The sequence below is a fragment of the Phalacrocorax carbo genome, chromosome 12 (assembly GCF_963921805.1).
Source record: "Phalacrocorax carbo chromosome 12, bPhaCar2.1, whole genome shotgun sequence".
NCBI lineage: Eukaryota > Metazoa > Chordata > Aves > Suliformes > Phalacrocoracidae > Phalacrocorax > Phalacrocorax carbo.
In genome coordinates, this window is record NC_087524.1 from 2,114,088 (window position 1) to 2,141,601 (window position 27,514).

Below are 27,514 nucleotides of genomic sequence, written 5' to 3' on the forward strand. Positions count from 1 at the left end.
CACAAAGGGTGCCAGTCACAGGGCAAACTTTGGAATAAATGACAATTACTGAGCAGCAGAAGTCAAATGACACTTCAAGCACAGACACTTGTAATTCTATCGTTACGATATCTAATAATTTTCATTGTGAACTGAACAACCACTTCAATTTTCATGAAAAATTACTTCTAAGACCTGTTTAGATAAAACAGGCAGTTAAGACATGAACAGCAGTTCACAAAACAGTTTAAGACTATCAGGGATTTAAGTACACCTCCCCCTCCCCATCTGCCTTCCCTGAAAAGACAGACACACACATGAAAGTAGCTTTCATAACACCAGTACCAGAACAGACAGGAAAACATCAATGTCTGTGGAAGCATTAGTACTTACTAGAATATATTCAGCAGCTTCGTTTGGAGGAGCAGTTTTCCGAAAGCTTTCTTCCTGAAAATGCTGGTTTGTAGGTAGTGCAATACCAGAAGTCCGAAACCTGCCTGTGCCACAGGAACTCTGTAAACTTTCCCTGTTTGCGCTTCGGGCCAGCGAAGCCAGAAATCCTAAGTTACTTACAGAACTCACAGGTTCTTTGGATGCCTTGTTAGCCATATCTGCGATGTCCCTAGCCTCTGCTTTAGAAATTACATCGGGTCTTTTGCCAAGTGACTCTACTTTCACGCTATGAAATCTAGTAGTCCTAGAAAAAGAGGAGTCTGCTATACTATGGACTTCCAACGATCGAAGCACATTTGGGGAGGCTGTAGATCTCAGGTTACCAGTCTCAAAGCATTTGGGTTGCGTTTGTGGTTTCAGAGAACTGTGACGTGCCACTTGCGCTGAATACCGAAGAGGTGACAAAAGCAGGTTTTTCTGTGGACTTAACTCGCGAGTACTGAGAAGACCAGCCCCCATTGCTGCAGTGCCCAGCACTTTGCTAAGAGGTTTTCTATGCTGCTCTACAACCTTGGATTCTTCATCTCCATCAGACAGTTCAAGTTCTGGGTTCACCTTTCCTGTGTCATATATCTCACTACAGTGTTCAGTGGTGCTTGCTTCTGTTAACAAATCAAAAGCATCTGTTTCAGGTAGAAGTTTTTCTTCTGTTCCATATAGGTCTACATTTGTTAGATTCGGAAACAAAACAGCATCCTCCTCGCTGGCTGAGGTTGCGTTTTCAGGCGCTTTTTCTGAATTTGCAGGTAGAGATGAAACAGGAGTCAGAATACTATTTGTAGGTAGTTTTGCATTTTCTAGTTCAACACGAGATATTTTCGGTGGTAACCTGATGCTGCTAACCGACTGAGACCAAGAGTTGCTCTGCCAAGTGTCATCTTCCTTAAAGTCATTAGTTGTGGATGGCATTGTTCTACCAGCAGTGGCCAAAGTAGCCAATGCTGAAAGTGCATTTTGGGAAGACTCTGAGGGGTACGAATTCCCAGGAGGAGGTAGGCAGGACTGTCCGATATGGGGGAGCACTCTTAAAAAGCGGTGACGAGCAGCAGCCACTGAGCCACTAGATGGTCGGGGAGCCATTGGAGGACGAGGTTTCACCTTGACAGTTTTCTTAGGCTATTAAAAAAACATCCAAACCCCACAAAGAACTGCAATTAGTATTGGAGTTACGATTGCATTCAAAGACCTGATTGAGATCATATTTCCAGGAATTCAGACAGTGTAAGGCCAGAAAGGAGCAAATAATTTTTTTCTATTCCCTCATCTGTTACTAGCCATCAAGACTTCACCCCAATATCTGCATAATAAAAATCAAAGATTATAATCAGGAAACGCTTTTTAGTAAACAGGCCACATGTCAGGGGAATAGATAAGGGAAGCCAGGATGCCATCAAAGGTATCCAGAAGACCTTAGGGTCTCAAACCAGATGAACAATGGAAGAAAGTATATCATCTTCATTTTACATCTAGGTAACCTACACAGACATGAACACTAACATGATGTTTTATCTTCTGAGTAATCTCATTTTCATATTTAACTTTATAGGCTTTTCAGTTACAGGATTTCTAAGTTTCATTTAAAAGAAACACCGATTTTTAGCAGTACTGCAAACCAACACTACTGAAAGCATCAGAATAAAAAACAAAAGAAAACAAAGAACCCAACACAAAACAAATAAACCCAACAACAAAAAAACTACACACACACCCCTAAAAAAACACCCACATAAATAAATCCAGGACCAGTAGTGAATTCTTTGAATGCAGACAGGTAGATCCAAGTAAAGCCAGTGCCCCACGGCAGAACATTTATACAATAGCCTTTGCTTCAACAACAGATAAGAAACCATCTACCCTTGATCGCTTCCCAAGACAGCAACATATGTGACCTGCTTTTTAGAAGAGCCAGCACTACGGAAGTGCAAGCCATTTTACACTAGAAAAATTGAAATTACAACTTCACCTTTTTACTCAGATTCATGTTCTCCATTTTTGCCTTGAGTAGTTTCATTTTATTCATAGTAATTGAATTCTCAATAATCTGTTGTCCAGAAGGTGATGCCTCTGTTTCATCTTCATCATCAGCGTATAAGTTATAAACTGAACCACCACTGAAAGAAAAGAAAGTTTGTGTTCACCCTCTAATCAAGTAATTGAATTACGGTTTCGGTGTATTGTCACAACTAGAAAGTCACATCCGTAGCTCATCTGTTGACAAAGCATTATGTAAATCTGTATGCAAAGACCTTTCAAATCCATCTATTTTAGCACGTAAGCATTCCTTATTAGATGCTCATGCAAAACAGTGCTGCTGAAATCATAACATAGCCACGCTTCTGGGAAGTTGTTATACCACATACAGTTCGTTCACACTCACTATATATTTTCCCCACAGAGCGTATATCCAGTTCCACAAATGTCTCCTGACGGTACGGCCAAAGCTGTTAACTGTATGACTCAGACAACAAGCTGATCAGTTTTCCAATTAACCAGACACTGGCATGGAAGGAAAGTCCAAATTTCTATCCATCCTGAAGGGTGTTCTCACCATAAATGGAAATGGAGGGGTCACCCATGTGGATGTGATACTCTATTTGTCCTTTTCAAAATAAAAAACAAATTAAAAAGGATCAGTTTAGGTTTCCAAGAGTCTCACATTTGGAAAAAATAAACATATTATTGCTAGACCCAAGACAAATACTTTAACTCAGTAGTCACTGGAAGTTTATAGCACCACACTGCCGTCTTCCATTCTATATTCTAACAGAATGCAAACCCTCTGTGTTCTAAAGTCAATATCTGACTTGGTTTTCCTACAAAGCATTAATCACTAACACAGATCCAACATTTGACAGTGAAATGAAAGAACCATTAGGCGGGTCCAGTTCAGTACAAATCGATGCATTTTCAACATTGTATCTAGTACATTTTAAAGAGGGTTTTAATTCTTCCCTTTAGCTGTCAGCATCTAGAAATCACCACAATCGGGCAATTCCCCTGTGTTCATACAAACAGCTTAGTAGATTTAACTACAGTTTCTGTTCTCCAAAGGAGACCAAGGAAGAACTAAAGGTCATGAGAAAGTCAGTACAAAAAAAATAATTTCACTAATTAGAGCTGGCATCTTACCTGATTCTTGGAAATATTCCGCTGCCTTTAGTCAAGAGCCAGTATTTTTGCACTGACTCTCCAAATCCATTTCTTAAAATGGAGCAAAATTCCAAAGGCAGCACAGCTGGGAGACAGATCTTTAAGAGCAGGATGGCAGCAAATTCAAAGCAAGAGTCAAAATACTCCAGTCATTTCTTACCAAAAACTGAACAGCATGGTACGGGGGCAGTCAGCGTGCTTGTCACATACCTCTCCTGGTAAAGATTCAACACTAACGAATAATCTCAGCATTTTAACTCTGCAAAGACTTAATTCACCAACTCAAAACAATTCTTTGAACTTCTCCTCCTTCAAGGAAAAACATAGAAAGAAAAGTGATGCATCTTACGCGTTTGGTTGGGGTTTTTACTGCAAAATGAATTGTTAAGCTTTTTCTCGCATTTTCTGGCTAAATACAAAAAAGGAGTAACAAAAAGACGTTTTGCTTTAATGTGATTGTAAAAATACAGAAGTTAGACAGGGAGCTTTGTTCTTGATGATACTTTTAGCCCATTTTCCAAGGAGTAAATTTCAAATTTACTTCGTCCACAGGTGTCAACATTCCTGAGATCTTGCTTGTAAAATGTGTGCCTCAAAGACGATCAGCAGCTTGTTGAAACACTTTTGACACCAGCACTTGCCAGTTCTCTACCACAACATCAACAGCTTCCTTTTAATCCAGAGACAATAATCACTGTAAGTATTTACACCTTGCCAAGTTTTAACCATTAACCTAAGCACCAATAAAATAAAGTGATCTGGAAAATATAAACCAAAACTGAAACCAATGTCTCATTTCTAAACTGCAGTCACTAAATTCTGCTCCACACATAAGCAATGTGAGAAAAGCTGATAAACACGTGCCTCAAAATGCTCAGTCACCAGTACACCCACATGCACCACCACATTTAACTGTCAGTGTGGAAAACACTAGTATTCAGAGTGATTCATAACATTCCTCTATAAAGATCAAATGTAAAGGTCTGATTTGTTTCCATTCTCTCCTCTCTTTGCTACTTTTTCTATTTCCCACAAAGTCTGACCCGGCCAGAATAACAAAGTCAAAAATTAAGATTTCTCTTCCCCCCACCCCAAATTACTGTCTGCCTTAGTAGAAAAATCTAATAAATGAACTCCCACGGAAAGCACAGAGGAAGAGATAAATGGTCTCGAGATGAATGTTCTCAGCTCAGGTGGATTCCAACCTAACTGGATCATTTGACCACTGACAGCACATTCCTTCAGCATAATGTATTTGACTTTTAGACATGCTACTGAGCTTTGAAAGGCTTACCAAGATGCCTTGCAAGAGCCAGAAGAGCATAGTTTATTCCTCCTGTTTGCTACATTTCATAATCTCCAGTAAATAACTATTTAATCTATACACTAGGATTACCTAATTGAGAGGCACTAAGAATTTCAGACAATTGCCCATGCTAGTTTTAAATAAAAAAAAGTCACACGCGCACAAGAATTTGAACACGTAGGCAGGTGCCAGAAAAAATGAAGTGCAGGTTTCTTTGGACAAGTTCCTGCATCAACTTATAGTATCAACAGTTCTAGCTTTGGATTAGTTTGGATGTTCTTTGGATTTAAAAGGTAAAAGGGAACAACTTCGTAATAGGCAAGGTATCAGTGAGAACAGGAATTACAGCTGTCTGCTCTTCTTTCCAGAAGTGCATCTAGGCCAATGCAGCAGCCAGGTTCTCAGTTCTTACTGACGATGGTGGTTTTTACCTATTTCAAATCTACACACAATACCATATGCGGCCATTTACTGAGAAAGAGTGCAGGAGCTGAAAGATAAGATCATAGATCAAAAATCTTTGTACCTTTCCTCTTCTTTCCCTCCAGTAATTGTATATCAAACACTAGCTTTTTCTACTCTGTGTAACTATGTGGGAATTCAACCTTGATATTTCATTCAGCCTGTTGTTTTTAAGTGCAGATCTCTTATAAAGGTTTCCAAGAATATCATCACTCTGAACCCTCTGAATCACACTGAACATCAACCCACTACAAAGCTCTTGCTTTCAATTTGCAAACAGGAACAAAAACAGTTCCTTAAAACAGCACAAGCCTTAGCCTCAGAATAAATGCAGCTTGTCCCCAGAACAGGGACTCCTTTCCTTACAGTTGTACCAATATGTAAGTTCTTCAGGGGATAAAAAAACCTACCCAAAAGCTGCAGTATAAAGACAGAATCTAATAATTTTTAGTATATATTACCAATTTTGATAGCTTTAGGAAAAAGACTAGTAAACTGTTTACTACAATGCAGTAGTTTAAGTGACATATTTGCTTTTCTGATGATAAAGGTACTTTGATCCTGTGACAGATATCAATAAAGCTTGGTACCTCAACAGTAGCTAATCTGAGGCCTAATTGTGTTCAAAGGCTAGCTCCATTGGTAATTATTTCAGTACATTTAAAAAACCAAACCAAAATCAAACCCACAAAAAAAAAAAAACGAACAAAAACCCCCAAAACCAAACCAGAACCGCTGAGTTTCTCTGAAACTTCAAACCCTCTGAGGATTTTGCTCTGCCACTTTACTGTCTTCCTGACTGATTCATATCCATATGAAAAAGTTAATGCTGTGAACAGAGAAATGTTTATAAAGCTAAACAAACGTCTTGAGATGGAAGAGAAACACTTTAAGTACTTTAATATTGTTATTGCCAAATTGACTCGTGAAATATTCCCTTTTAGAAAGGGCTAGAATGTTGAGAATTGCCTTAAGCACGAGGTCAGCTTTATCCCACTCGACTGACACGCACAGTGACAGAGGACTGTCAGCATGACCACTGACCACAAAGTACTATTGTATTGTTAGGCCATCCAGTTACAGCGTTTCAGTAGCCCTTAGGGCACGATTCTTGCAATATTCCAGACACATTTCAGATATTCTTCTTTCAAGTCAACAAGCTGAAAATTATAGAGCATCCCTCTTCTGAAGAACAATAGAAAGACTAGAACCAGCTTTACCTTAAAGATTCAGATAATGGCGTTAAGGTGCCATCTCCCCGATCTACCACACGGAAGAAATTCAACTGATCTCCTTCTCGATATACTAGGAAGGTAACTTGTTTGTTGGATGGCCCTTTCTCCCAGATCTCATCTCTACTGGGATCCATGTATTCAGCCATTTCCCTGATAGGGTCTTCCACAGGAACTACAAAGAAAAGAAACAGAATAAAACTTAATCATTACTACTATTGGTTTTATCACCTTTGAGAGCTCGGCTCAGTTTACAATGGGAGTTCCCAACCTAGAAGATACACTAAGTGTTTTCCAAAAGAAAGTGATCAAGGGGATTTTGCCATTTTCATTCCTCTATACATGATCCACATAACCAAGTTTATCATCAGGCTGAACCAATGCCTGATTCTTACTAAACAGATTTTTAAAACTATTTGTATACTGACATTACATATCATTTTTTCTACAGGTGAAGAATTGCTGATTCTATACATACAAAGATATTTGTTAAACTAAGGGTAAACAAAATGAAAAAGATCATAGAATCATTAAGGTTGGAAAAGATCTCTAGGATCATCAAGGCCAACCATCAACCCAACACTACCACATCTCCTAAACCATGTCCACACATCTTTTAAATACCTCCAGGGATGGTGACTGCACCGCCTCTCTGGGCAGCCTGTGCCAGTGCCTGACCGCTCTTTCAGGAACAAAATGTTTCCTAATAACCAATCTAAACCTCCCCTGACACAGCTTGAGGCCATTTCCTCTTGTCCTATCACTAGTGACCTGCGAGAAGAGACCAACACCCACCTCACTACAGCCCCTTTCAGGTAGTCGCAGAGAGCGATAAGGTCTCTCCTCAGCCTCCTCTTCTCCAGACTAAACAACCCCAGCTCCTTCAACCTCTCCTCATCAGACCTGCTCTCCAGACCCTGCCCCAGCCCCGCTGCCCTTCTCTGGACACGCTCCAGCCCCTCAAGGTCCTTCTTGTCCCGAGGGGCCCAAACCTGAGCCCAGCATTCGAGGTGGGGCCTCCCCAGGGCCGAGCACAGGGGCCCCATCCCTGCCCGGCCCCTGCTGGCCACACCAGTGCTGACACAAGCCCGGGGGCTGGTGGCCTCCTTGGCCACCCGGGCACTGCTGGCTCATGCCCAGCCGGCTGTCAGCCAGCACCCCCAGGGCCTTCTCCGCCGGGCACTTCCCAGCCCCTCTGCCCCAGGCCTGGGGCACTGCCTGGGGTTGGTGTGACCCAAGGGCAGAACCCAGCACTTGGCCTTGTTAAACCTCATACAGTTGGCCTCAGCCCATCGATCCAGCCTGTGTAGGTCCCTCTGCAGAGCCTTCCTATGCTTGAGCAGATCAGCATTCCTCCACAACTTGCTGTCACCTGCAAACTCACTGAGGGTGCCCTCGATCCCCTCCACCCAGATCATTGATAAAGATATTAAACAAGGCTGGCCCCAAAACTGAGCCCCGGGGAACCCTGCTCGTGACCGGCCGCCAACTGGGTTTAGCTCCGTTCGCCACAACTCTCTGGGCTCAGCCAGCCAGCCAGTTTTTTTACCCAGTGAAGAGTACACCCGTCCAAGCCATGAGTGGCCAGCTTCTTTAGGACAATGCTGTGGGAGACAGTGTCAAAGGCTTTACTAAAGTCCAGGTAGACAACATGCACAGCCTTTCCCTCATCCACTAGGCAGGTCACCCTATCATAGAAGGAGACCAGGTTGGTCAGGCAGGACCCGCCTTTCATGAAGCCGTGCTGGCTGGGCCCAATCCCCTCCTGGATTATGGGGGGTTTATTCTGTGATCTGTCCCTGCCTTCCAGCTCCAGGGGCTGAACACCCTGGGGATAACTGGTCTGATGGTTAAAGACTGAGGCAGAAAAGGTGTTTAGTACCTCAGCCTTTTCCTCATCCTGTGTTGCAATGTTACCTTCGTGTCCAATAGAGGATGGAGATTCTCTGATTCTCTTTTTGTTGATATATTTGTAAAAACATTTTTGTTATCCCTTACAGCAGCGGCCAGGCTGAGTTCTAGCTGGGCTTTTGCTTGCCTGATTTTCTCCCTGCAAGACCTAACGAGGTCTCTGTACTCTCCTTATGTTACCTGCCCCTTCTTCCAAAAGCAGTAGAATCTCCTTTTTTTCTGAGTGTCAGCAGAAGCTCCCTGTCCAGCCAGGCCAGTCATCTTCCCCGCCAGTTTGTCTTGCAGCACTTGGGGAAAGTCTGCTCCTTCAAGAAAGAAGTCTTGAAGGCACAGAAGACCCAGCCTTCCTGGACCCCTTTGCCCTTCAGGACTTCCTCCCAAGGGACTCTCCCAACCAGTGCCCTGAACAGGCTGAAGTCTGCCCTCTGGAAGTCCATGGCAGTGGTTCTGCTGACCCCTCTTCTTTCTTCACCAAGAATCAAGAACTCAATCATTTCATGGTTGCTAAGCCCATGACAGCCTCTGACCACCACATCTCCCACCAGTTGTTCTCTGTGAACAGGAGGTCAAGCGAGGCACCTCCCCTGGTAGGTTCACTCACCAGCTGTGTGAGGAAGTTATCTTCCACACACTCCAGGAATCTCCCAGACTGTTTCTTCTGTGCTGTGCTGTACTTCCAGCAGACACCTGGTAAACTGAAGTCCCCCACTAGAACAAGGGCAACCATTTGTGATATTTCCTCCAGCGGCTTGTAGAACACTTCATCTACCATCCTGGTTGGGTGGTCTGTAACAGAACCCCAGCAGGATATCTGCCTTGTTGCCCCTCATCCTTACCCATAAACACTTGACCTTCTCATCAAAGTCACTAAGCTCTCTGGAATCAAAGCGCTCCCTAACATACAGGGCCACCCCACCACCTCTCCTTCCTTGCCTATCCCTTTTGAAGAGTTTATAGCCATCCACTGCAGCACTCCAGTCATAAGAGTCATCGCACCATGTCTCTGTGATGGCAACTAAGCCACAGCTATCCCGCTGCACAATGGCTTCCAGCTCCTGTTTGTTGCCCATGCTGTGTGTAGTGGCATAGATGCACTTGAGCTGGGCTACTGGTTTCAGCCCCAACCCTGGCACACCACCCCCAGGCTCCTCCCTAGTGAGCCTGGCTACATCCCCATCACTAGGTGTGCTAAGGAATGAAAAATAGAAAAAAATCCCTCCATTTAAGTATTCTACCAATTCATTTGGAACTCAAGCCTGCTCGTCTAAAATGCTTAGCTAGGAGAAGCTGTTCACAGTTAAGATATTGCATGAAAACCATTATTTTTTAACTGACTTAACACCTACCTCTTCTAGTGTTAATAGGTCCGCCTCGCATAGCCAGAACTAACTTCAGAGTGCAGCCTTCTGAAATGCTGTAAATAACAATAAATCAATTTTGTAGCATTCTCTATTGCTTATGCCAACAATAATTTAGAAGCATTCATTGCAATTTTATTCTATACTTACTTATAATCATTCAAACAATAGTCATCCTTCAGCTCTGTATTATTCCAAATTAAGTGCTGCTGAGAGACAGGAATACCTAAACAAAACAAACCAAAAGACAGTGTTAAAAATGGAGCTGGGTGGAAGGGCTTTGGGGGAGTTTTGCTTTTTGAAGAATGTGGAGGTAACTGAGGAGAGGTGAGAAAGAGGGTCACAGGGGAAAGAAGAAAGGAAGCAGGACAAGGACAGGCACTTGAGCAGGCTTCAGTCACAATATCCAACCTCCCAAATAGTTCCTAAGAAAAAAGTCAAGGTTTTCGGCAGGCTTGTGCTCATACTTGGAGTTCGATCTTTTGGCTCAACAATGGATCTGTAGAAGCATTCAGTTGCTTCAGGCTTGTTGAATACTTGCTCTTTTCCAGTCCTCAGATGAGGGAGCTTTTTTTCCTGTTACCTGTACCTCAGAGCTTTATTTCTACTGACAGAAAGAACAGGGTAACTACAGAACTGCTGAATAATTTAATCACAGACTGATATTCGGTATTACAGTAAAGACAAGCTGCACTAAGATAACTGGTGGCAGGTCTGTTACAGTGGTGACAACTCTGTATGTGTTTTTATCGCTGCTTGGTTTGGAATGTGAAAGTTCACACGTACAATATAGTACCATAACAGTTAGGCAAACTTTGTACTACAAATACTTTTATTTTGTTGTGGGTGTTCTTTTAGGCCATCAGAACATTTTATTACTTACATCCAGTAACAGAACAGAGTATTTGTTCTTTATTAAAAATCCATAGTCTACACAATGATTAACTCTGTTTCTTTTTGCCTGCACAGCTAACTCATTTAGATGCAGGTGCAATACACATTAAAGATAATAAGCATAAGTTGGTACAGCCTGGGGTCTTCACAAATTTTTACTAGAATGCTGCCACTTTCCAAATTTTAGATAAACCACAAACCAGGACAGTTGTGAAAGGATGAGATAGCTCAGATCACACCCCCCCCACCCCCACAAAACAGTAAAAGGCTAATAGGAAGATGAATAGCTGTCTTTTTTGCCTTGGGGGGGGGGAGGAATCTTCCCTTCAGCATCAAAAGAAGTACTGTTGTTCAATTTATCTTGTGAAATCCAGGTAATTGAGATGTCACTGTGCATTCCTGACAAATTGTAATTAAAATGGAAATCTATAGATGCCAAGAATTTTTTCAAAAAAGTCTGAACACTACTTCTCAGACTAAGAGACAAAAGATACAGATATATTTTGCAAAAGATTACATTAAAGTAGCCTTTTCTTTTATTAATTGCATGTTCGGATACTTAAAAGGAGATGCAAGTAGTAAGACTTCCCAAAATGTATCTGGCAAGAGGGGAACACAAAGATCAGAGTCTTCCAGGAAGTTTCCAAAAACATCTCAGCTTGCCAAGGCTCGCAAGAGTGCTCCACAACATGCTGTGGCAAAAGGTCGGTTAAGTAGCCCATTCCTAGCTGGAGGAAGGGCACAAAGCTACCAACACCCAGCACCAGCAAGGAAGAAAATGGGACCAGGTTCCGGTGGAAGTCCAAGCAGATTGAAGAGGCAAGCAGGAGACATGCTGAGTAGATACCCCTGTGCAGAAGGGGCATGCTTTGGAGGAACTGTCATTGCTTTCATGTTAGAGAAGATGACAATCTCCTTTTCTCACCACAGCTCACATCTAGATCTTTTATGAGCGACCAACACACCTTTACTTTGCTTGGACGGCATTTAACATGAACCTTGTATCTTCTGAAGTCCACAAGACATTTATGAAGGGAATACGTTCATAGAGTAAGACTAATATAATTGCTACTACCCTGCCAACTATTGAATAGCTAGTTATCGGTTATGTTTCGAGTCTGCAGTGTAAGCAAAACAAGAACAAAATGCCAACAGCCAGTGAGTCTACAAGTGAAGTTCTTTTGTGTTGTTCTGCAGTCTTATGGCTACAAACAGTCATTACTGTCTGCATCTGTTACAGTTTCAGCAACCTCCAAGGAGCAATTTCCAATTACTTTGATAAAATGAGAGAGAATTTGTTAAAAAGGCTGGCTTGCAACTGGCAGTACTGCAGGGAAACATGTTTTTGTTCATTTAACAATTTCAACATATTTTTGATGAAATGAACAGATGAAAAGACTACTCTGCTGTAATGGGAAACGGACGAGTCTTTATTACTAATTCCCTTTTATGCTGCTTTCTAAGGGCTCTGTATTTATACAGGGAGGAAATGGTTCAGGTACAGGAAAATATGCATCAGCTGTCCCTCTTCCAGGTTATAGTACAGCCTTCTCGAGGAGGCATTCACGAGATCAGCATGTAAAATTGGCAACAATAACGAGAACTGCGAGATACCCATCCACTACCCCCTCTCCCTAAGCACGTGACTGTATCACTGGCCTGCTCTAAATTGGTACCGAGAAGGGAGGAAAGTAGGGCAATAAGCTAAATCTCAGCACTCAAATGGAAGTGGGCCAGCCAGGTGATGCTGCAGGAGGGCAGAAGAGCCTGCAGACTGCTGATTGAAATGGCTGCAGATGCGCTGACAGTCTGACCTACTAAAACAGCGGGAGGAGAGAAGTAGGTGCTCTATCCTGTCTCTGGACCAGTGTGCCAGATACACCCTTAACCTTCACTCCTTTACTCTTCCTTCTGGAGCACCAAGCAGGCTCGCCAGAGAAACTGCTGCGGACAAGCCTGTCCCAGGAACTCCCCCCTGCAGATTTCAGAACAAGTTCTATTTTATGTTGCAGGTAGATTACTTCTGCACAGTAAACAGGCAAGTGACCAAGCAAACAGGAGACAGAAGAAAAGTATTAGACAGAAGAAAAGCGAGATTTGTTCTGTTAAAAACTCTTTACACTTGTGCAACCCACTTACTCCAGTCCTGACAAAAGGATAGCTATTTTCTCTAAGGCAAGTAGTAATAAATAGCATTATGGCACTCTGAATTCACAGAATTTTGAAAGAAATACAACACCCAGAAATCTGCTTGATATTCACCCAATTCCTTTCACTTAAGGTGAAGCTGCTGTACATAGGCAGCAAAACAATGACAGCAAACAGACCAAAGAAAAATAACTCACAATGAGCTAAGAGTACACACACGTACAACAACAAAATTGTTGCATCTGTTGTTCCCTGAGCACAAGCATTCCAAATTAAGATGTACTCTGAAAGCTAGTTGTTCTTGTGTCATTGCAGAAGGGAAGAACATGAGAACACCTACATTTTCATGTAAAAAGGTAGATGTTTCCACATACACAGATCATAACATTCAGTTGCAAGCAGTCACAAACCATAACTGAGTTGTTTTTTTCTTACTATAAAGCTAGCCACGTAAAGGAAGGACTTAATTTGCATTCTACAGTATCGAGGGTTAATTCCCACAATTTGTTAATAACAACAAATAAATAAATAATAATACCAACACCAAATCCCAAACCCCACCTCCTCCCTCGAGACTCAATCCTATCTTACCGAACCAACATGTTTATAGGTATCATCTATGGTTCTTTAACAGATTAAAGAATTCATCACTACCAGGAATACACTATCTGAATGTTCCTTCTATAAAATTCAATATAATAATTGGTGTTTCCAAATGAAGAATACTAAACTTTGTCCAGCCCAGCAGCTACAAAGACTTTTGCAATGGAGGAAGCAAAACCAGATCTTCTCAGTTAAAACCAAACACACCCCCCTCAAAAAAAACAACAAACCCACTGTTTCCTCTTTTAGTAAAACCCTGCTATTTTTAAGTACCATTCATCTGTTAAAGCTCAGTCTTTGATGTCACCTTGAAACTCAGGCATCATCCTATCCATGTCCATGAACACATGATCCTGCTTTCAAATACAAATAATCAACAGGTAAAACCAACGAGCAGGTGACACTGGGGCAGCACTACGCTACGCTGCTGGCTGCGTGTATTCTCACAGAGCTATTTCTCCAGCGTACCATTTTAAAAGGCTCATTCAGTGAATCTGAGACCAGGAGCGATTTACCCAGATGGCTCCAAAGTCAACATTATAACAAATCTACATTTCTGGATACCAAGTGCTTACTCACATGGAACACATTTGAGGACAAATGCCTGGATCTGATCCAAACATATATCAGATCTTCAATTTACGAGTAAACTTGCACTGAAATTTCAGATGTATTAGAACCCATTAATAAATTTTTACCCATACTCTTTACTGACTAAAACCAACTGGAAACAGAAAGCTGGAGTTCTGGAGCTCTTTCTTAGTAAGATACCAACGTCTACTACAGCTGTCTAAACAAAGCCCTTTCCACATCAGATCATTAAACAGGCACCAAGAATGACAAATAGCATCAGAAGTATACAAAATTCCTAACATGCCATCCATATTATCAGTTTTTATTGCAGCGCAGACAGTGTACAGCTTTTGATATTCCTATTGTTAACAAAGATCAGCTCATCTTGATTTAGTTTTATTATTAGCCTTTTACGATTAGAAGCAATGGTGACATTTGAACAAGATTTGTTAACTTCTGGCACAATTCCAGATTTTGTTCTGGAGATCTCACGTCTCAGATAATTTTCCCAAAACCTGCCTTTTTGTATGCTTACATATCATCATCCTCAACACCTAAATGAGTCCACGGAAGCAATATGCATACTAGGGACCCAATATAGTCTCCCAGTAGCATAGAAGGCATTCTCCAGCCAGAAGCGCAGCTTAAATGACAGAGGTTCATGTCCCATGAAAGTTGACATGATACAATAATAAAAAGTGAAAAATAGCAGCAGAAACAGGAACGGCTGTAAGCTTTCTGCCGCCCATGCTAAATCACAACAGTAATATTACTGCAGGATTTTCACTCCACCTGGGTGATTCATTGCTTGAACTTGTACACTGTAATAGGAACTTTGTCACTGAAAAGCTGTTAATTTTTTTTTACATGCAATAGCAACCCCAAGTGCAACATCAAATTAATTTGTGTTTGTGTGTCTGCCCCCCTCACACATAGGAATCAATCTGTTTTCACTGCCTCCCATAAATCATATTCATCAGGGCTTCACAGATATTTTAACTCTGTTCTGGAGCATCAAGGTATTTCAAATGACTTCTGACACCTCAACAATAAGCGCCAGTGAATTCTTTTCTTCCATGTTTTAATGAAATTTACTAATTAATCATTAAGTCTAGACAGCAGGCACCTACACCATTAATTACCTTATCCTATGAATTACAACGTGAACAAAATTCTGAATAAGCAATATTATAACTCTATTGCTGAGTTGTTCTTCTAACAAAAATTTATTATACTTTTGTAAGCTAGGCGTACCCAGCCAACAATAATAAGCTGTAGGTATAATTCAATAGGTCTATTTGCAATCTCCCATTTTGGACTACAAGAAATTCAAATTATCTTTGGTCTCTTCTCACACTCTTTAAAGCTCGCTTCTTCGTCTGTACCACCCAGCTAGCCTGCCTTCTCCTATATTCTATTGCCTACAATCCCCTTTAATTCACTCCCAGTTAGCATTCTATCACGTACCTGCTTGCATCTCTCCTACACCTATATTCCATCATGGAGAAGAAAAACCCTTCCCCTTCTGTGTTTCACCTCTAGCCTCCAGCAGCATCTCTACACATTCTCTGTCTTGTGATTACTTACAGCCCTGTCCACAGGAAACAAAACTATACCCACATAGCTGCGCTAATGGAAGTTCCTGTTATCTGCATGGTGGAGCTTCTGCTAAGTGACCTCACCAGCAAAGTCACCTCTATGGTTGCAATGGTTCTGTGTTTTAAGACTTGTGCAGCTACTTTTTTCTCCGTCCATTAGTGCAGATTTCCATAAGAGGAAAAGAATATCCTAGACTCAAGCCTAAAGCATCATATTACATCTCCCCAAGGGTCGGTTCCACACAGAGAGAAGCAGGAAAAACACGTACAGGTATACCGGGGGAAAACAGGATCCCTTGCCTTAAAATTAGCAACTCTGGTACTCTCAGCTTGTGCAGCTACACAATTCTTTAACTTCTCCAAAGTAAGAAAGAAGACGTGATGCTGCAAAGTAGCTGACGTACGTATCTCAAATTACATTCTTTCATGCAGGATCGTTCTTGCTGTAGAGGGAAGTGGGTGAGATGACTAACCTACATCTTTTCTTCTTGCATTAGCACCAGACTGGCCTCATAACTAAAAGGAGGTTTTCACTCTGCAAGACGTGCCAAGTTCATCACTTTAAGACAAAGCATTGCTCAGCCAGACCTCTACCAGCAAAAGATCACTCACCTAAACAAAACTCAAACCAGTAGCTTCAAGCTGTCTTTGGGGTTTGCCTGCACTGCAGTTGCTCTTGTGACTGCAGTATCGCAAAACTCAAGCTCATAACCTTGCTAGTTAATGAACAATTTATGTTAGAGAATCCTTTCAACACCAAAAATACTATATCCCATATAATATCCAATTAATGACTTAACATAAACTTTTTAAGATTTATTTTAATAATAATATACCAAAAAAAGGCAAAAATACCAATTCCAGTGAAGACAGGAAAAGAAAAAAAACAGAAAAAGAACCCAATTCTAATTAAACCTATGCCATCAACCAAGTGCCTACCTTATACACATTACTGAACAAGTCATTTAAATTAACTGGTTTGATTTTAGCCATTATAATGTGTAAAACAAGACTTCCTATAAAGCAACAAAGTTTACACTGAAATAAGAGAGAACAGTACCTTCCAGTCTTTGAATTTTAGCTTTCACAGAAACAACTGTTTCAAAGGGGGACACTCGCAGTTCAAAGCATGTTCCTGTGAGCGTTTCAATGAAGAGCTCCATGGTTTCATAGAAAGGAAGCTTGTAGTGAAACGGTCCCATATTATCTTCATTGAAAAAAGGAGGCTCTTTCTTGTTGGCCATTACAAAGGGTTCACAACTTCTCTGTAAGAAGATCTGTCAGGAAACCACGTTCCACTTCCAGCCAAGCCAGGTTTGAGGACAGGTGGGGTGCGTTGCCATTCATGTTTGGGACTTTCCACCTACAAAGCAAACAAGCATAATTCTAACAACATCTGAACGTAGTTGTTAAAGAGAGTTTCAATTTATTCTCGGCGAACCACAAACGAGCTACTAAAAAGGAGCGACAGAGCAGTGAAAGTCCTGCCATAGGTATGAGTAACATCGATATGTAACCACCAACGATACGAGTAACACCGCAGGTTTAGGGCTCCAGTTTCAGCGTTCCGGGTCCTACCTGCTTCCCTCCTTTTTATTCCGTTCTCTCGAGCGGCGTGACAGCCCGACCCGCGATATTAACGCCCGCGGGGGCTGCGTTAGGGCTGGAGAAAAAAACCTCCAGAAAAACATGAAACCGGGGACTCCCCCGGGCCCGGGGAAGCCGGCGGAGAGACGGCAGCTCCCCCCCCCCCCCCCCCCGGGGCACCGCGCTCCCGCCGGCCCCGGGCCCGACCACCGGAGCAGCCTCCCGCCCCCACCCCACCCCGCGCCGGGGCGGCCCCGCACCCGGCCCCGCCGCCCCCCGGCCTGAGGGGACGCGCGTCACGCCGGCGGGGCCGGGGTAGGGCAGGGTTACAGCGCTGCCGCCCGTCCCCCGCCGCGGAGAGAGCAGCACCCGGGGCCGCCGGGCCGCTCCACCGCCGGAGGGGGAGAGCAGGGTCGGGTCGCGCCTCGCCTCACCTCAGCCGCCGCCGGGCCCGCTGGGGGCGGGGGGGAGATGAGGCCCCTCTCCCCCCGTGCAGCCCCGCCCACCGCGCCTCACGGCAGCCCACCAGCCCCGGCCGGCCTCGCGGAGCGTGGGGGATGTGCGGGCACGGAGCCGCCCGCGCCGCCGCTCGCTCCCAGCAGCCCCCGCGCCTGCACAGCCTTTATGACGTCCCCGCCAGGCGTTCCTCCTGCGGGCCAATGGGACGCCCGCTCGGACGCGGCTCGCCCAATCAGCTCCCCCGAGGGGCGGTGCCCGTGCGCGCTCCGCTCGCTTGTTGTGGTCGCGAAGAGGAGGGGTGGCCGCGCGTGCGCGGGAGGAGGACCCGGATGCAGCGTCCCCACCGCCCGGCGGGCCGCGAGGCCTCCTGGGAGATGTAGTCCAGCAAGGCCGGGCCGATGGCGGGCCCCGGGGCGGCCCAGCCTCAAACCCAACCCGAGAAGCGCCCGGGGGTCGCTGATGCGCCCCGGCGCCGTGCTGGGCGCGGCCCGAGCAGGAGGAGGGGGGCGCTCCCCGTAGGGTCAGCGCCCGGCTCTGCTCCCGCATCAGGCGGTCAGGCCGGGCTCCGGGAGCAGCGCTTCCCTCGGACGGGCACTGTCTTGCTAGAGAAAACAAGCTTAGCTTATTACGAGGCGTTCATGTGGTTAATGCAATTACTTTCCATTTAGGCTTTAAATTATGCAAGACCTACCCTGACTCTAGCTTAGCTGCTAGGTTTCAGGCCCAGGTAAAACACTAGGAACAAATACTGTGGCTTTTCACGTGCACAAAGAGCACTGAGGCTCCTGCCCTGCCCAGAAAATGCAGCCACGGTTTATTGAATTGGGGGGGGGGGGGGAAGAAGCAGCACACCAAGCCAAAACTCAGTTTAATTTTTAAAAAAAAAAAAAAAAATCAACCACTCAGACCCAGCCCTCCCAAAAGCGAAGCGCCTAAACCAGGATTTGCAGTCGGTTCTGGGGACATTTAATAGGGGGAAGAGACCGTCCCCGTGGCAGGAAAGACCTGGGGGGAGGAAAGGTTTTGATCTATGTCATGGTGCAAGTTTCTATCAAGAGCTTTTCTCTGCTGAGTTTTCACATTAAAGTTTACAAAACACTGAAAGGCAGGAGCTTTTTTTTTCTTCAACAGCTTTTGGCCCCACCAGGGCTCGCGGCTTGTGGACAGCACTTTTTGCAATGCTAAGAGAAGGTACTAATGTGAAGGGCCAAGAAGAAAGGAGGATGTAGAAAAGAAATAGAAGAATTCACCATCTTTTTTCCTCTCTCCTCAAGTATGGCTCTGACGCCCTTCTAAGCACGGCAGAAAGGAGTAAAACAGCAGTCCAACTCATGTACGAGGCATATGCAGCAGATGTAGTGCCTATAAATAACAGTGCAAGTGCTCACACTGTAGACACCCATTTGCAAATAGCTCCCACATTCTTTTCCAAGCTGCTACTCCCAGCTTACCCCCCACTTAACGTGAATCATTGCCAGGCCCACCTATGGCGCAAATCAATACGTTATGCTTCTCCTTTATCCCTTCCAACCTTCCCTTCTGCTTTACCCTCATTAGCGCTAGATGCTTCGCCTGTAGTGTTTGCTGTGCCTGATAAAGCAAATCCAACTCAAGAAACGAGAGACTGAAGCAGATGCCTCAGAACACGGGCTTCAGAGAAAGTGGGAATTGCTCTCAAAGAAGTCCCCTGAGCACATGCTTTAAATCCACAGAGAGCAGAACAGCCATACGAGTTGAAGATTAAAACTAGATGTGCTGTTTTTATGACAGCAATGTATTACTTTAAGGCAGAACTGCAGGCAGTCACTGGTAAAATAAGAGAACCGTTTGATCCTTATGCGTTTGCTCTGCTTGCCTGCATGCAGGAGAGCAAGTGTCTGCCATTGGGCACCGAGTACGATCAACGGCACCCGTTCCAGAAGGGCAGTCTAGAAAGAACAGGAAGCAAGAAGGTTAAAGCCAAGTGCACTGGACAGTTAGAATGATTCCACAAAACAGCGACCTCCTGTAAGCTGCCTACAGTGTGCTAGGGATGAGAAAGGAAAGCAGACAGTAAGCGTTTGGGTACAAGTGGGTTTTTGTACTAAGGTTTGCACATAGGCTTGTTAACCTGGAAGTGACCGAGCACGCTCCGTACAGATGGACCTCTTGGAAAGCGTTGTTTGCAAAGCTTCGGCACCTCCAGGCAGGTGAAATATCTCCCTTAGTGGTTTACAACTTCAACAGAAGACAGCGTTAGGGTTCTGTTGTTTTCGCAGAGCACTAGGTGCTCGTCTGTAACTCTCTCTGGCAGAGAAGTTTTAACCACTGTTATTTTGATAGACCACATGAGCTGCTGATATGAGATGCCTTCTCTCTACCTGGTGTCAAGTCCTGCGCTAAGATTTAACTGCTTTGTTACCTAAAAGAAGGTGTACCCCAAAAAAACCCCCAGCCTTACCCTAACATTAACTCGGTATATTAGCAGCTGACCTAGACAAGGCACAGTAGTGGGTTTGGTTGTTTTCAAGTCACGATGCAGATGTCCTTAGTGAGCGGTAAAGAGGAAAGTACGACAGACAGATCTGGTTTAACAGACTCCATTTACTATTTATCATTTTCTCTATAGATCTGTTCAATAAAACAAACTATACTTTGTATAATAGATTACTTCATTGCAGGTATTGCACAGGCTATATTCATCTGGGCACCATGGAAACAAGGTAGCAGGAGGTTACTGTCTTTCTTTTTTAAAATATATAATTTAGCGCAATTAGACCCAGCACAAGAGAATACTAACCATTTAGAAGATATCATCTAAATGGGTAATCTCATTTAAATATCCACAGCCATCTCGTTTCAGCTCTACTAGATTAGAGAATCCGGAGTATTAGTACTGGACAGGGCATACGGAAGGCCTCTTCTCTGCAACGCACTCCCCTTGGCTACTGGCCTCCAAAGGCATTCAGCGGGTCATCAAACGTGCTCAGCGTCTTGCTTTCAGGTTTTGCTTCTGAAGCTGCTTGGGAAGATTTGCTTTTGGGAGTGGGTATCTTGACTTGGCTGCTGGAGAAGATATCATCTAAAGGGGGGAAAAGAAAAAAGAGATAGATTTTAATGCGAAGTGACCGCCAAACAGAAGTAATAAGTACATAACAGTCTATAGCGCACAGCAGTGACTGCCAAGGACATTCTGTGATAAACAAATGCTTTCCTGCTGCTTGCGATTCTAGATGCATTTGTAAGGACATACGTGGGAGCTGTTAGCTGTAAGTCAAAGTAAGAATTTTTTCCTCCCCCCTCAGTAGAGCAGAATAATACTTGTATTTTATAATATGTTCAAGCTCTCATAAGCATTTGAGAAGTACCAATAAATTAAGCCTCCACAATAAATTCAGTCGTGCAAGTGCCAGTTAACATCGCTCTTAGGTAGAACATTAGCATCTGAGGAACCTGAGAGATCCAAAAGCTGCGCGATTGTTGCCAAAGAAAATCAGAAGAGGCAAAGATGGTACTGCCTGGGACTACTGTTGCGACATCCACTAGCCATACAGGAGTCTTTAATCTACAGCACGGTAAGAACACAGCGTAAATCACTTGAGAACAGAGCACAGCTAAGATGCAAGGAGGCAGACAGCTACAACTGCCATCCTGCTGAATATTCAGAAAGTCTGTCTACAGTCCTGAACCAAGATCTCCCACCACCTTCCTCAGCATAAGCATTTCTGTTATGAATAACTAGGACCACACAGTGGAAAGATATGTTGATATTAGACAGAGTTCTCTCCTGAAGGAAAACAACAGGCAGAAGTGAAACCCTCCAGCCCAATACCCCGTGCCAGCAGCAGAGCTCACAGACCTGCAGTTTGTGCTGTGGCTAGTGCTGCTCGTGTTTAGGACTACGCTCCTGGAAAGAGATGGAGCTGCTACCATACGCATGCTGAAGCGTTGCCCTGAGGTTTCCTGGGCACACACAACAGCAGATCTCTTCCTATGCACTAAGGTTTTAAATTTGGGATACTCAGATTATGCAGCTGGACTATGAGAGGATAAAAATAAAATAATTACGAGACTGAGATATGTAGCTCACTAGTGATTCACAAGGCCAATGTAAGGAGCACATAACTGGTGTTGGATCCCTATTAAGAAAACACAAGTCTTACACAGAGATTAATAGCATTTACTGCTCCTGAGTATAAACTAGTATTTAAGCATGTATCCTAACTTTAAGCATGTGCCAAGCGTGGAGTGGCCTATCACAACATGCTTGCCTTTCTCTTCTTGCTACTTCTTCCACTCCAGCACGTGTCTGCTACTGTGCTGATCACAGGGATTACACAGGAATAATCCAGGATAGCATTTCAGCACAAGAGCGGTTTAGAAAGGCAGTCGAACAGAGTAATCCCCTACTGGCATCACTCCAAAGCAAGAAGCTGTCACACGGATTAGCTTCACAGCAGAGTGGAAGTGCAGTGAATGCCACTCCCATTTTATGACAAGGCTTAAGGGATAAGAAAGTTTTGGCCATGGAAAACAGTATTTGTCAATACAAAAGAAAACTCAGTCACCATTTTGCAGATGGTCCCAGACAGGCAGAGGTGACATCAGGGTGTTTGTGTCATCAGCCATAAGGTCACTGAGGAGGCTAGGAGGACAGAGATCTGAGAAAGAGTTTTTCTAACACTGCCACCGCAAGTCTAACACAGATGGAGTAAATAGTGACTAGATGCTCTGGTAGGACAAGGAAGGAAGGCAGCGTGCAGCCTCCACCGAACTGCACCCACTTACTGTTTTATTTGCAGCAGAAAGGATCTCCTAAGGCAAAAATATACAGCCCTGATAAAGTGCTACCACGGTCACTGAAGCCACCCTTAACCTGAAGCGTAGGCAAGTGCCAGTTCTACCACTCCACTGCCAGCAGGGCATCCTCACGGAATCCCAGACTGGCGGGGGTTGGCAGGGACCTCTGGAGACCACCCCGTCTCACCCCCTGCTTGAGCAGGCACCCCCAGAGCAGGGGCACAGGGCCGCGTCCAGGCGGGGGGTGAATGTCTCCAGGGAAGGGACCCCACAGCCTCTCTGGGCAGCCTGTGCCCCTGCTCGGGCACCCGCACAGGGAAGGGGTTTTTTGCTCATATTTAAGTGGAACTTCTTGTGTTCCAACTTGTGCCCGTGGCCCCTTGGCCTGGCGTTGGGCACCGCTGAAAAGAGCCCGGCCCCATCCCCCTGACACCCACCCTTCAGATATTTACAAGCATTGATCAGATCCCCCATCAGTCACCTCCAGGCCGAACAAACCCAGGTCTCAGCCTTTCCTCATAAGGGAGGTGCTTGAGTTCCCTGATTATCTTCATACCTCTCCACTGGACTCTCTCCAGTCGTTCCCTGCCCTTCTTGAACTGGGGAGCCCAGAACTAGCCGCAGCCCCCCAGATGTGGCCTCACTGGGGCAGAGCAGAGGGGGAGGAGCACCTCCCTCGCCCTGCTGCCCACACTCCTTTCCATGCCCCCCAGGGCACCGCTGGCCTCCTTGGCCCCAAGGGCCCGGTGCTGGCTCAGGGTCACCTCGCTGCCCCCCAGCACCCCCAGGGCCTCTCAGCAGAGCTGCTTTCCAGGTCAGCTCCCAGCCTGTGCTGGTGCGGGGCGGGGGGGGGGGGGGGGGGGGTTATTCCTCTCCATACGCACCTTCAGGCATCTTCCCTTCACTCCTGTTGGTGTTTTGGGGCTCCATAGCTTTGGGCACAAAGTAGCTCCATAGTTATGGCCGCGCCATACAACAGTCAACACTCCAGAGGAAGGTGAAGGCTATCAGATACAGGGTGCTACAAATGCTGTAGGTATCAGGATCAGATGTGACATCAAACAAGCAGCTCTAGCACTGGAGTGATGTCAAACTGGAAGTGCAAACAACAGGTTCTGTTGTGGCTAATTTTCCAAGACACTTCCAAGCAGCACTCTACAACTGTTTGGTTTGGGTTTGGTTTTGGGGGTGGTTTTTTTTTCAGCACGAGCTCCAGATTTTTGTGCTGAAGTATTTGGGGGGTAGCTGTTTGCAAAATTCTTCATTTGCTAGAGGCTACATGAAAAAAATGTAAATTATTAAAATAAGATATTTTAATCATCCAATATATATTTGAAATACCTTGCTCAGAAACATTTAAGTCTTTTTTGTTTTAATATCAGTTGAGAAGGTTTTGAAATCTCAAGATGTTCGTTCTCTGGCAAGTTTTCTAACACGTTTACGTACTTCAGACAGGTTATTCCATCAGGCTCGAATGCTTAACAGCAGTCCAAGCAAAACAGTGATAAGTCAATTTGGATAGGTTAGAAAGAATGAAGACTGGCAAGAATCAAACCTAGACAAGAAGGGATTTTTTTTTTTGTCTCAGAGGAAAATACACACACGAAATCCCAAGGAAGAGCCTGAGAGCACATGCACAGTTGGGGATCAAACACGCAGTCGGGGATCAAATGACTTGATACCTCCACTGGTAGAGGACAAGACAGGAGCATGCTTTGCATCATTTCACATTGCTATATGCTGCTTTTTCAACAAATTCTACAGGGCAAACTTTTGCTCTCAGATGGAGCATTTAAGTGTTCTGGGTACACACGGATGTAAACAAAGTCTTACAGACTCCAAGGTAGTCAACACAATAGTGAAGGTGGAGTGGAAAGAGATGGTAATTTCTTCATACCAGTGATTCATCTGAAAGTACGATACAAAAAGCTATGCAAATTGAAAGAGAGAATGTGTATCTCAGGTGTAACGACATGAGATTGGTCTCTTACTCCAGACAAGAGAATTTTTCTAATTCCCACAAGTGAGAAAACCCCTACGAGAATTAAACTACTCCTTCTCTCAGAAGGATTTTATGCGCTCTCCTAAATGATTTAAATGTCACGCTAGTTCTACAAATCTAGGAAGTTCTCATCCAACGTTAAAAACCAAAGACGACCAGAGATTTCAGAGCAGTTGAAAATTCAGAAGAAAGCAGAGGGTTCTAACACATCTCCGATGGCTCCAGCTGAGGAAAATATTGCGAGATTAGCAGCAAGGCGTTAGACACTTACCCATATCATCATCAAATATAGATTTCTGTTCCACCTTTTTCTTTGTCTTCTTTTCTTTTGGTTTTATGGTGAGATCCGCAAAGATATCAATGTTATCATCAAACAGGTTAGTCTCTGGCATTTTCTCTTTTGCTTTGTTCATTGGTTTAATTGCCTCAGTAGCAAATATATCATCCTTGGAGCAAAGCACAGAGAGATCATCAATACGCAACGCACTTCAAAAGAATAGTCAAATTATCTGTACACAGCAGCTGAGACGTTTAGAAGACTGACAGCCTTGGGCTTCTCAAACCCAAGAAGTGTGTGTTCCTTCAGCCCTCAGAGGACTCTGCAGGAGCACCTCAGTGTGCGATTGTGCACAGGTCAAGTACAGCCCACCGAGGTTTATACCAGCTGCCCAGCCTGCCAACTTAATTCCTTTTTAAAAAGGGTTATTTGAGCTTCTGTGCACTGAACAGAGCTAAGAGGTAAGAACCAAATACTTTATTACTCTGAAAAAGGTCACAGTCATAGGTATGTTGTCACAGCCCGTTCAGCGACATGCCTGCTCTGTGTTAAGTCTCCACCTATTTAATCCACTCTTGCTAATAAAGGCAATGAACATTCAGAGAAACGGTTTCTATTGCTTAGTAGCAGAGCACAATTGACAGTTTACTTCACTACCTATCCTGCAAACCCCGTCCTACTCAGCAGCCTCCATTAAGCCTATATCTCTCTAAGTGGAGGGGTGTGCCTAAGGCCCTGGGGATCAAAGAGGCCAAGGTAGCAGGCTCAATCATTACCTCAAAGATATCTTGGGCAGTAGGGTCAGCAGCTTGCCGGACAGCAGACTTCAACTCCTTTTTTCCAGTTTTCTGACAGGTGAAGAGAGAGTCTTCCTCCTCCTCCAAAAAAGGTATAGGGCTGCTTTTTGTTGACAGTTTTTGCTGTACAGGCTGGAAGAGATCATTGCTGTCCTGATCACCCAGAACAGACAGATCAGGCTTTTTCTCCCTGCCCTTGATGGGTTTGTTAGCCACGCTGCCTGGCATTCCCTCCTTTAACTTTGATTGTACAGCTGGTCTGGCTGTTGAGCTGCCTGCAAAAAGATCTTCTGATTCAAACAGATCATTCCCTTGCTCTGCGGATTCTGGAGGAAGGAGGAGTTTTTTTGTACCAGCAGACAAAACACTGCCATGAGCTGGTAGTGATAAGCCGGAGAGAAAGCTGTTTTCCTTGGACTCTGCCTCAGTAGCAAGAGGCTCCTTTAGGTTCACTATTGCTGACGTTTGCTTTGGTAGAGAGACTTGTGATTCTTTAGCACTGTCCACCTCCTCACTCTCTTCAGACTCTTGGGCAGCGAGACGGCGGGCCATTCTGCTAGGAGGTCTTCGTTTTCCTGTAACCTTGATCCTGGTCTGCAAGAAAGGAGTAAAAGCAGAGCAGCGTTATATAGGAGGAAAAACGCCCCACACTTCACAGAAGACAAGTTAGGGTTCCCGTTATGTTTCCTCTCAGTGCTTTGCCTTCACAACACTGCAATTACCATGCGTTACCCATTTCACACTAGCACACTGAAATGGAATTAAGTGCAAGCTCTGCTTACAGCTCTGGTTTAAGTAACTTAAACAGCTACATGTACATTTAAACAAATAGCTGAGAATCTTCAGCAAGGAATGCTGGGCAGACACTGATTTGGATTATAGGGAGAAGCAGCAGGAACCATGCATCATCAGCTCAGCATCATCCACTCTCCCTGTTTTTTAGAAAGGGGGAAGATGGACAAGTGGGACATTCAAGCTTGGAGCAGTTTGCAGCAAGGCTCAGAAAAATAACCCAGGACTTTTGATTTGTTGCCTGCTGGTCATTCCACAGCAGGTGGAATTGGGGTACCAAAGCAATAGCGCTCACAAAGTAGAGAATCACAACACCAGTCAGCAAACCCCTCTAGCCCCTCGGCTTTAGGTAATACCTTAGTCAATCTGACAGCTTGCTAATCCAGGGCTTCTGCCACGCAGTTAGTCTGTCCAAGTCATAACTAATTATGTTTTCCATTTAATTTATTTTATGCATAGTCTGCTGCAGTTCATTCCTCTGCTGCTTTTAAAAAGGCCCTCTGCAAGCTTCCATTGTAGCCTCTACCATATCCCACATGGACAGGAGCATTCACACAGGTAGGAAACAGATGAGTACAACCTCCTCTTCCCTTTTAATTGCTGTGTTGGAGTAGAAAGACAATCTGGGTGGACATGCTATAACACAGCTTAAAGGAGCCATGCGCTTTTGTCAGAATCATTGTAGAAACACGTCTGCCTTCAGAGTGTGGGGCTGTATTTATCAGACCATGGCTAAAAACCAGGAAAATTATGATGGAAGGGAGATGCACTTGAAATAAACTGATCCCTGCTCCATGCACTGTTCTTTGAAAGGACAGCCATAATGCCGAGTAGGTTGCTTTGTTCCAGCCTTTAGAAAAAAGTGCATTTGGCTGCCTATATTTACAGCTTAAACTCAAACTTGAAAGGTCCAAGAAGCAACGACACACCAAAATCAAAAGGTGACCTGAGCCACAAGAGACATTCACTGTGTAGTTACTGAGGTGCTTCTTCTCAGGTTATTTCTATAAACAAACGTGCATCATCACTGCGCTATCATGAACATTCCAGGTTGGCCATATGCAGCTATGGGAGCTCTATTCTTTTGCAAGCCTATTTAAAAGTATGATAGAGGGATTTGTCTGTTGTGCAGGACATGCCGCTATTGGAAACAG

General features: G+C 44.3%; 2 protein-coding genes and 1 long non-coding RNA gene across 8 annotated transcripts in view; 1 reads left to right on the top strand and 2 right to left on the bottom strand.

Annotated features, from left to right (window-relative positions):
• Window positions 1–4,352, top strand: part of LOC135315464 (uncharacterized) — a 22,055-nt gene extending 17,703 nt beyond the window's left edge. The window contains exons 2-3 of the long non-coding RNA XR_010374928.1: window positions 793–1,064; window positions 4,135–4,352. This is a non-coding gene — a long non-coding RNA (uncharacterized LOC135315464). The remainder of the gene's footprint in view (window positions 1–792; window positions 1,065–4,134) is intronic.
• ZFAND4 (zinc finger AN1-type containing 4) overlaps window positions 1–17,884 on the bottom strand; it is a 23,685-nt gene extending 5,801 nt beyond the window's left edge. For 2 of the 3 annotated variants that reach the window (XM_064463700.1, XM_064463699.1), the window contains exons 1-7: window positions 17,689–17,883; window positions 16,728–17,030; window positions 10,002–10,077; window positions 9,840–9,907; window positions 6,571–6,757; window positions 2,396–2,543; window positions 373–1,548 (exon numbers count right to left, since the gene is read on the bottom strand). In XM_064463700.1, coding sequence (XP_064319770.1) covers window positions 373–1,548; window positions 2,396–2,543; window positions 6,571–6,757; window positions 9,840–9,907; window positions 10,002–10,077; window positions 16,728–16,911 — 1,839 coding nt within the window. In that variant the 5' untranslated portion in view covers window positions 16,912–17,030; window positions 17,689–17,883. Of the gene's footprint in view, window positions 1–372; window positions 1,549–2,395; window positions 2,544–6,570; window positions 6,758–9,839; window positions 9,908–10,001; window positions 10,078–16,727; window positions 17,031–17,688 lie in introns of all 3 variants that reach the window. The other variant, XR_010374927.1, reaches the window with a different exon arrangement.
• A 2,392-nt stretch (window positions 17,885–20,276) lies between these two features.
• LOC104048034 (WASH complex subunit 2A) overlaps window positions 20,277–27,514 on the bottom strand; it is a 37,907-nt gene continuing 30,669 nt past the window's right edge. For all 4 annotated transcript variants that reach the window (XM_064463714.1, XM_064463715.1, XM_064463712.1 and 1 more), the window contains 3 exons: window positions 25,548–26,162; window positions 24,766–24,940; window positions 20,277–20,774 (listed from right to left, as the gene is read on the bottom strand). In XM_064463714.1, the coding sequence (XP_064319784.1) occupies window positions 20,638–20,774; window positions 24,766–24,940; window positions 25,548–26,162 (927 nt within the window). In that variant the 3' untranslated portion in view covers window positions 20,277–20,637. The remainder of the gene's footprint in view (window positions 20,775–24,765; window positions 24,941–25,547; window positions 26,163–27,514) is intronic.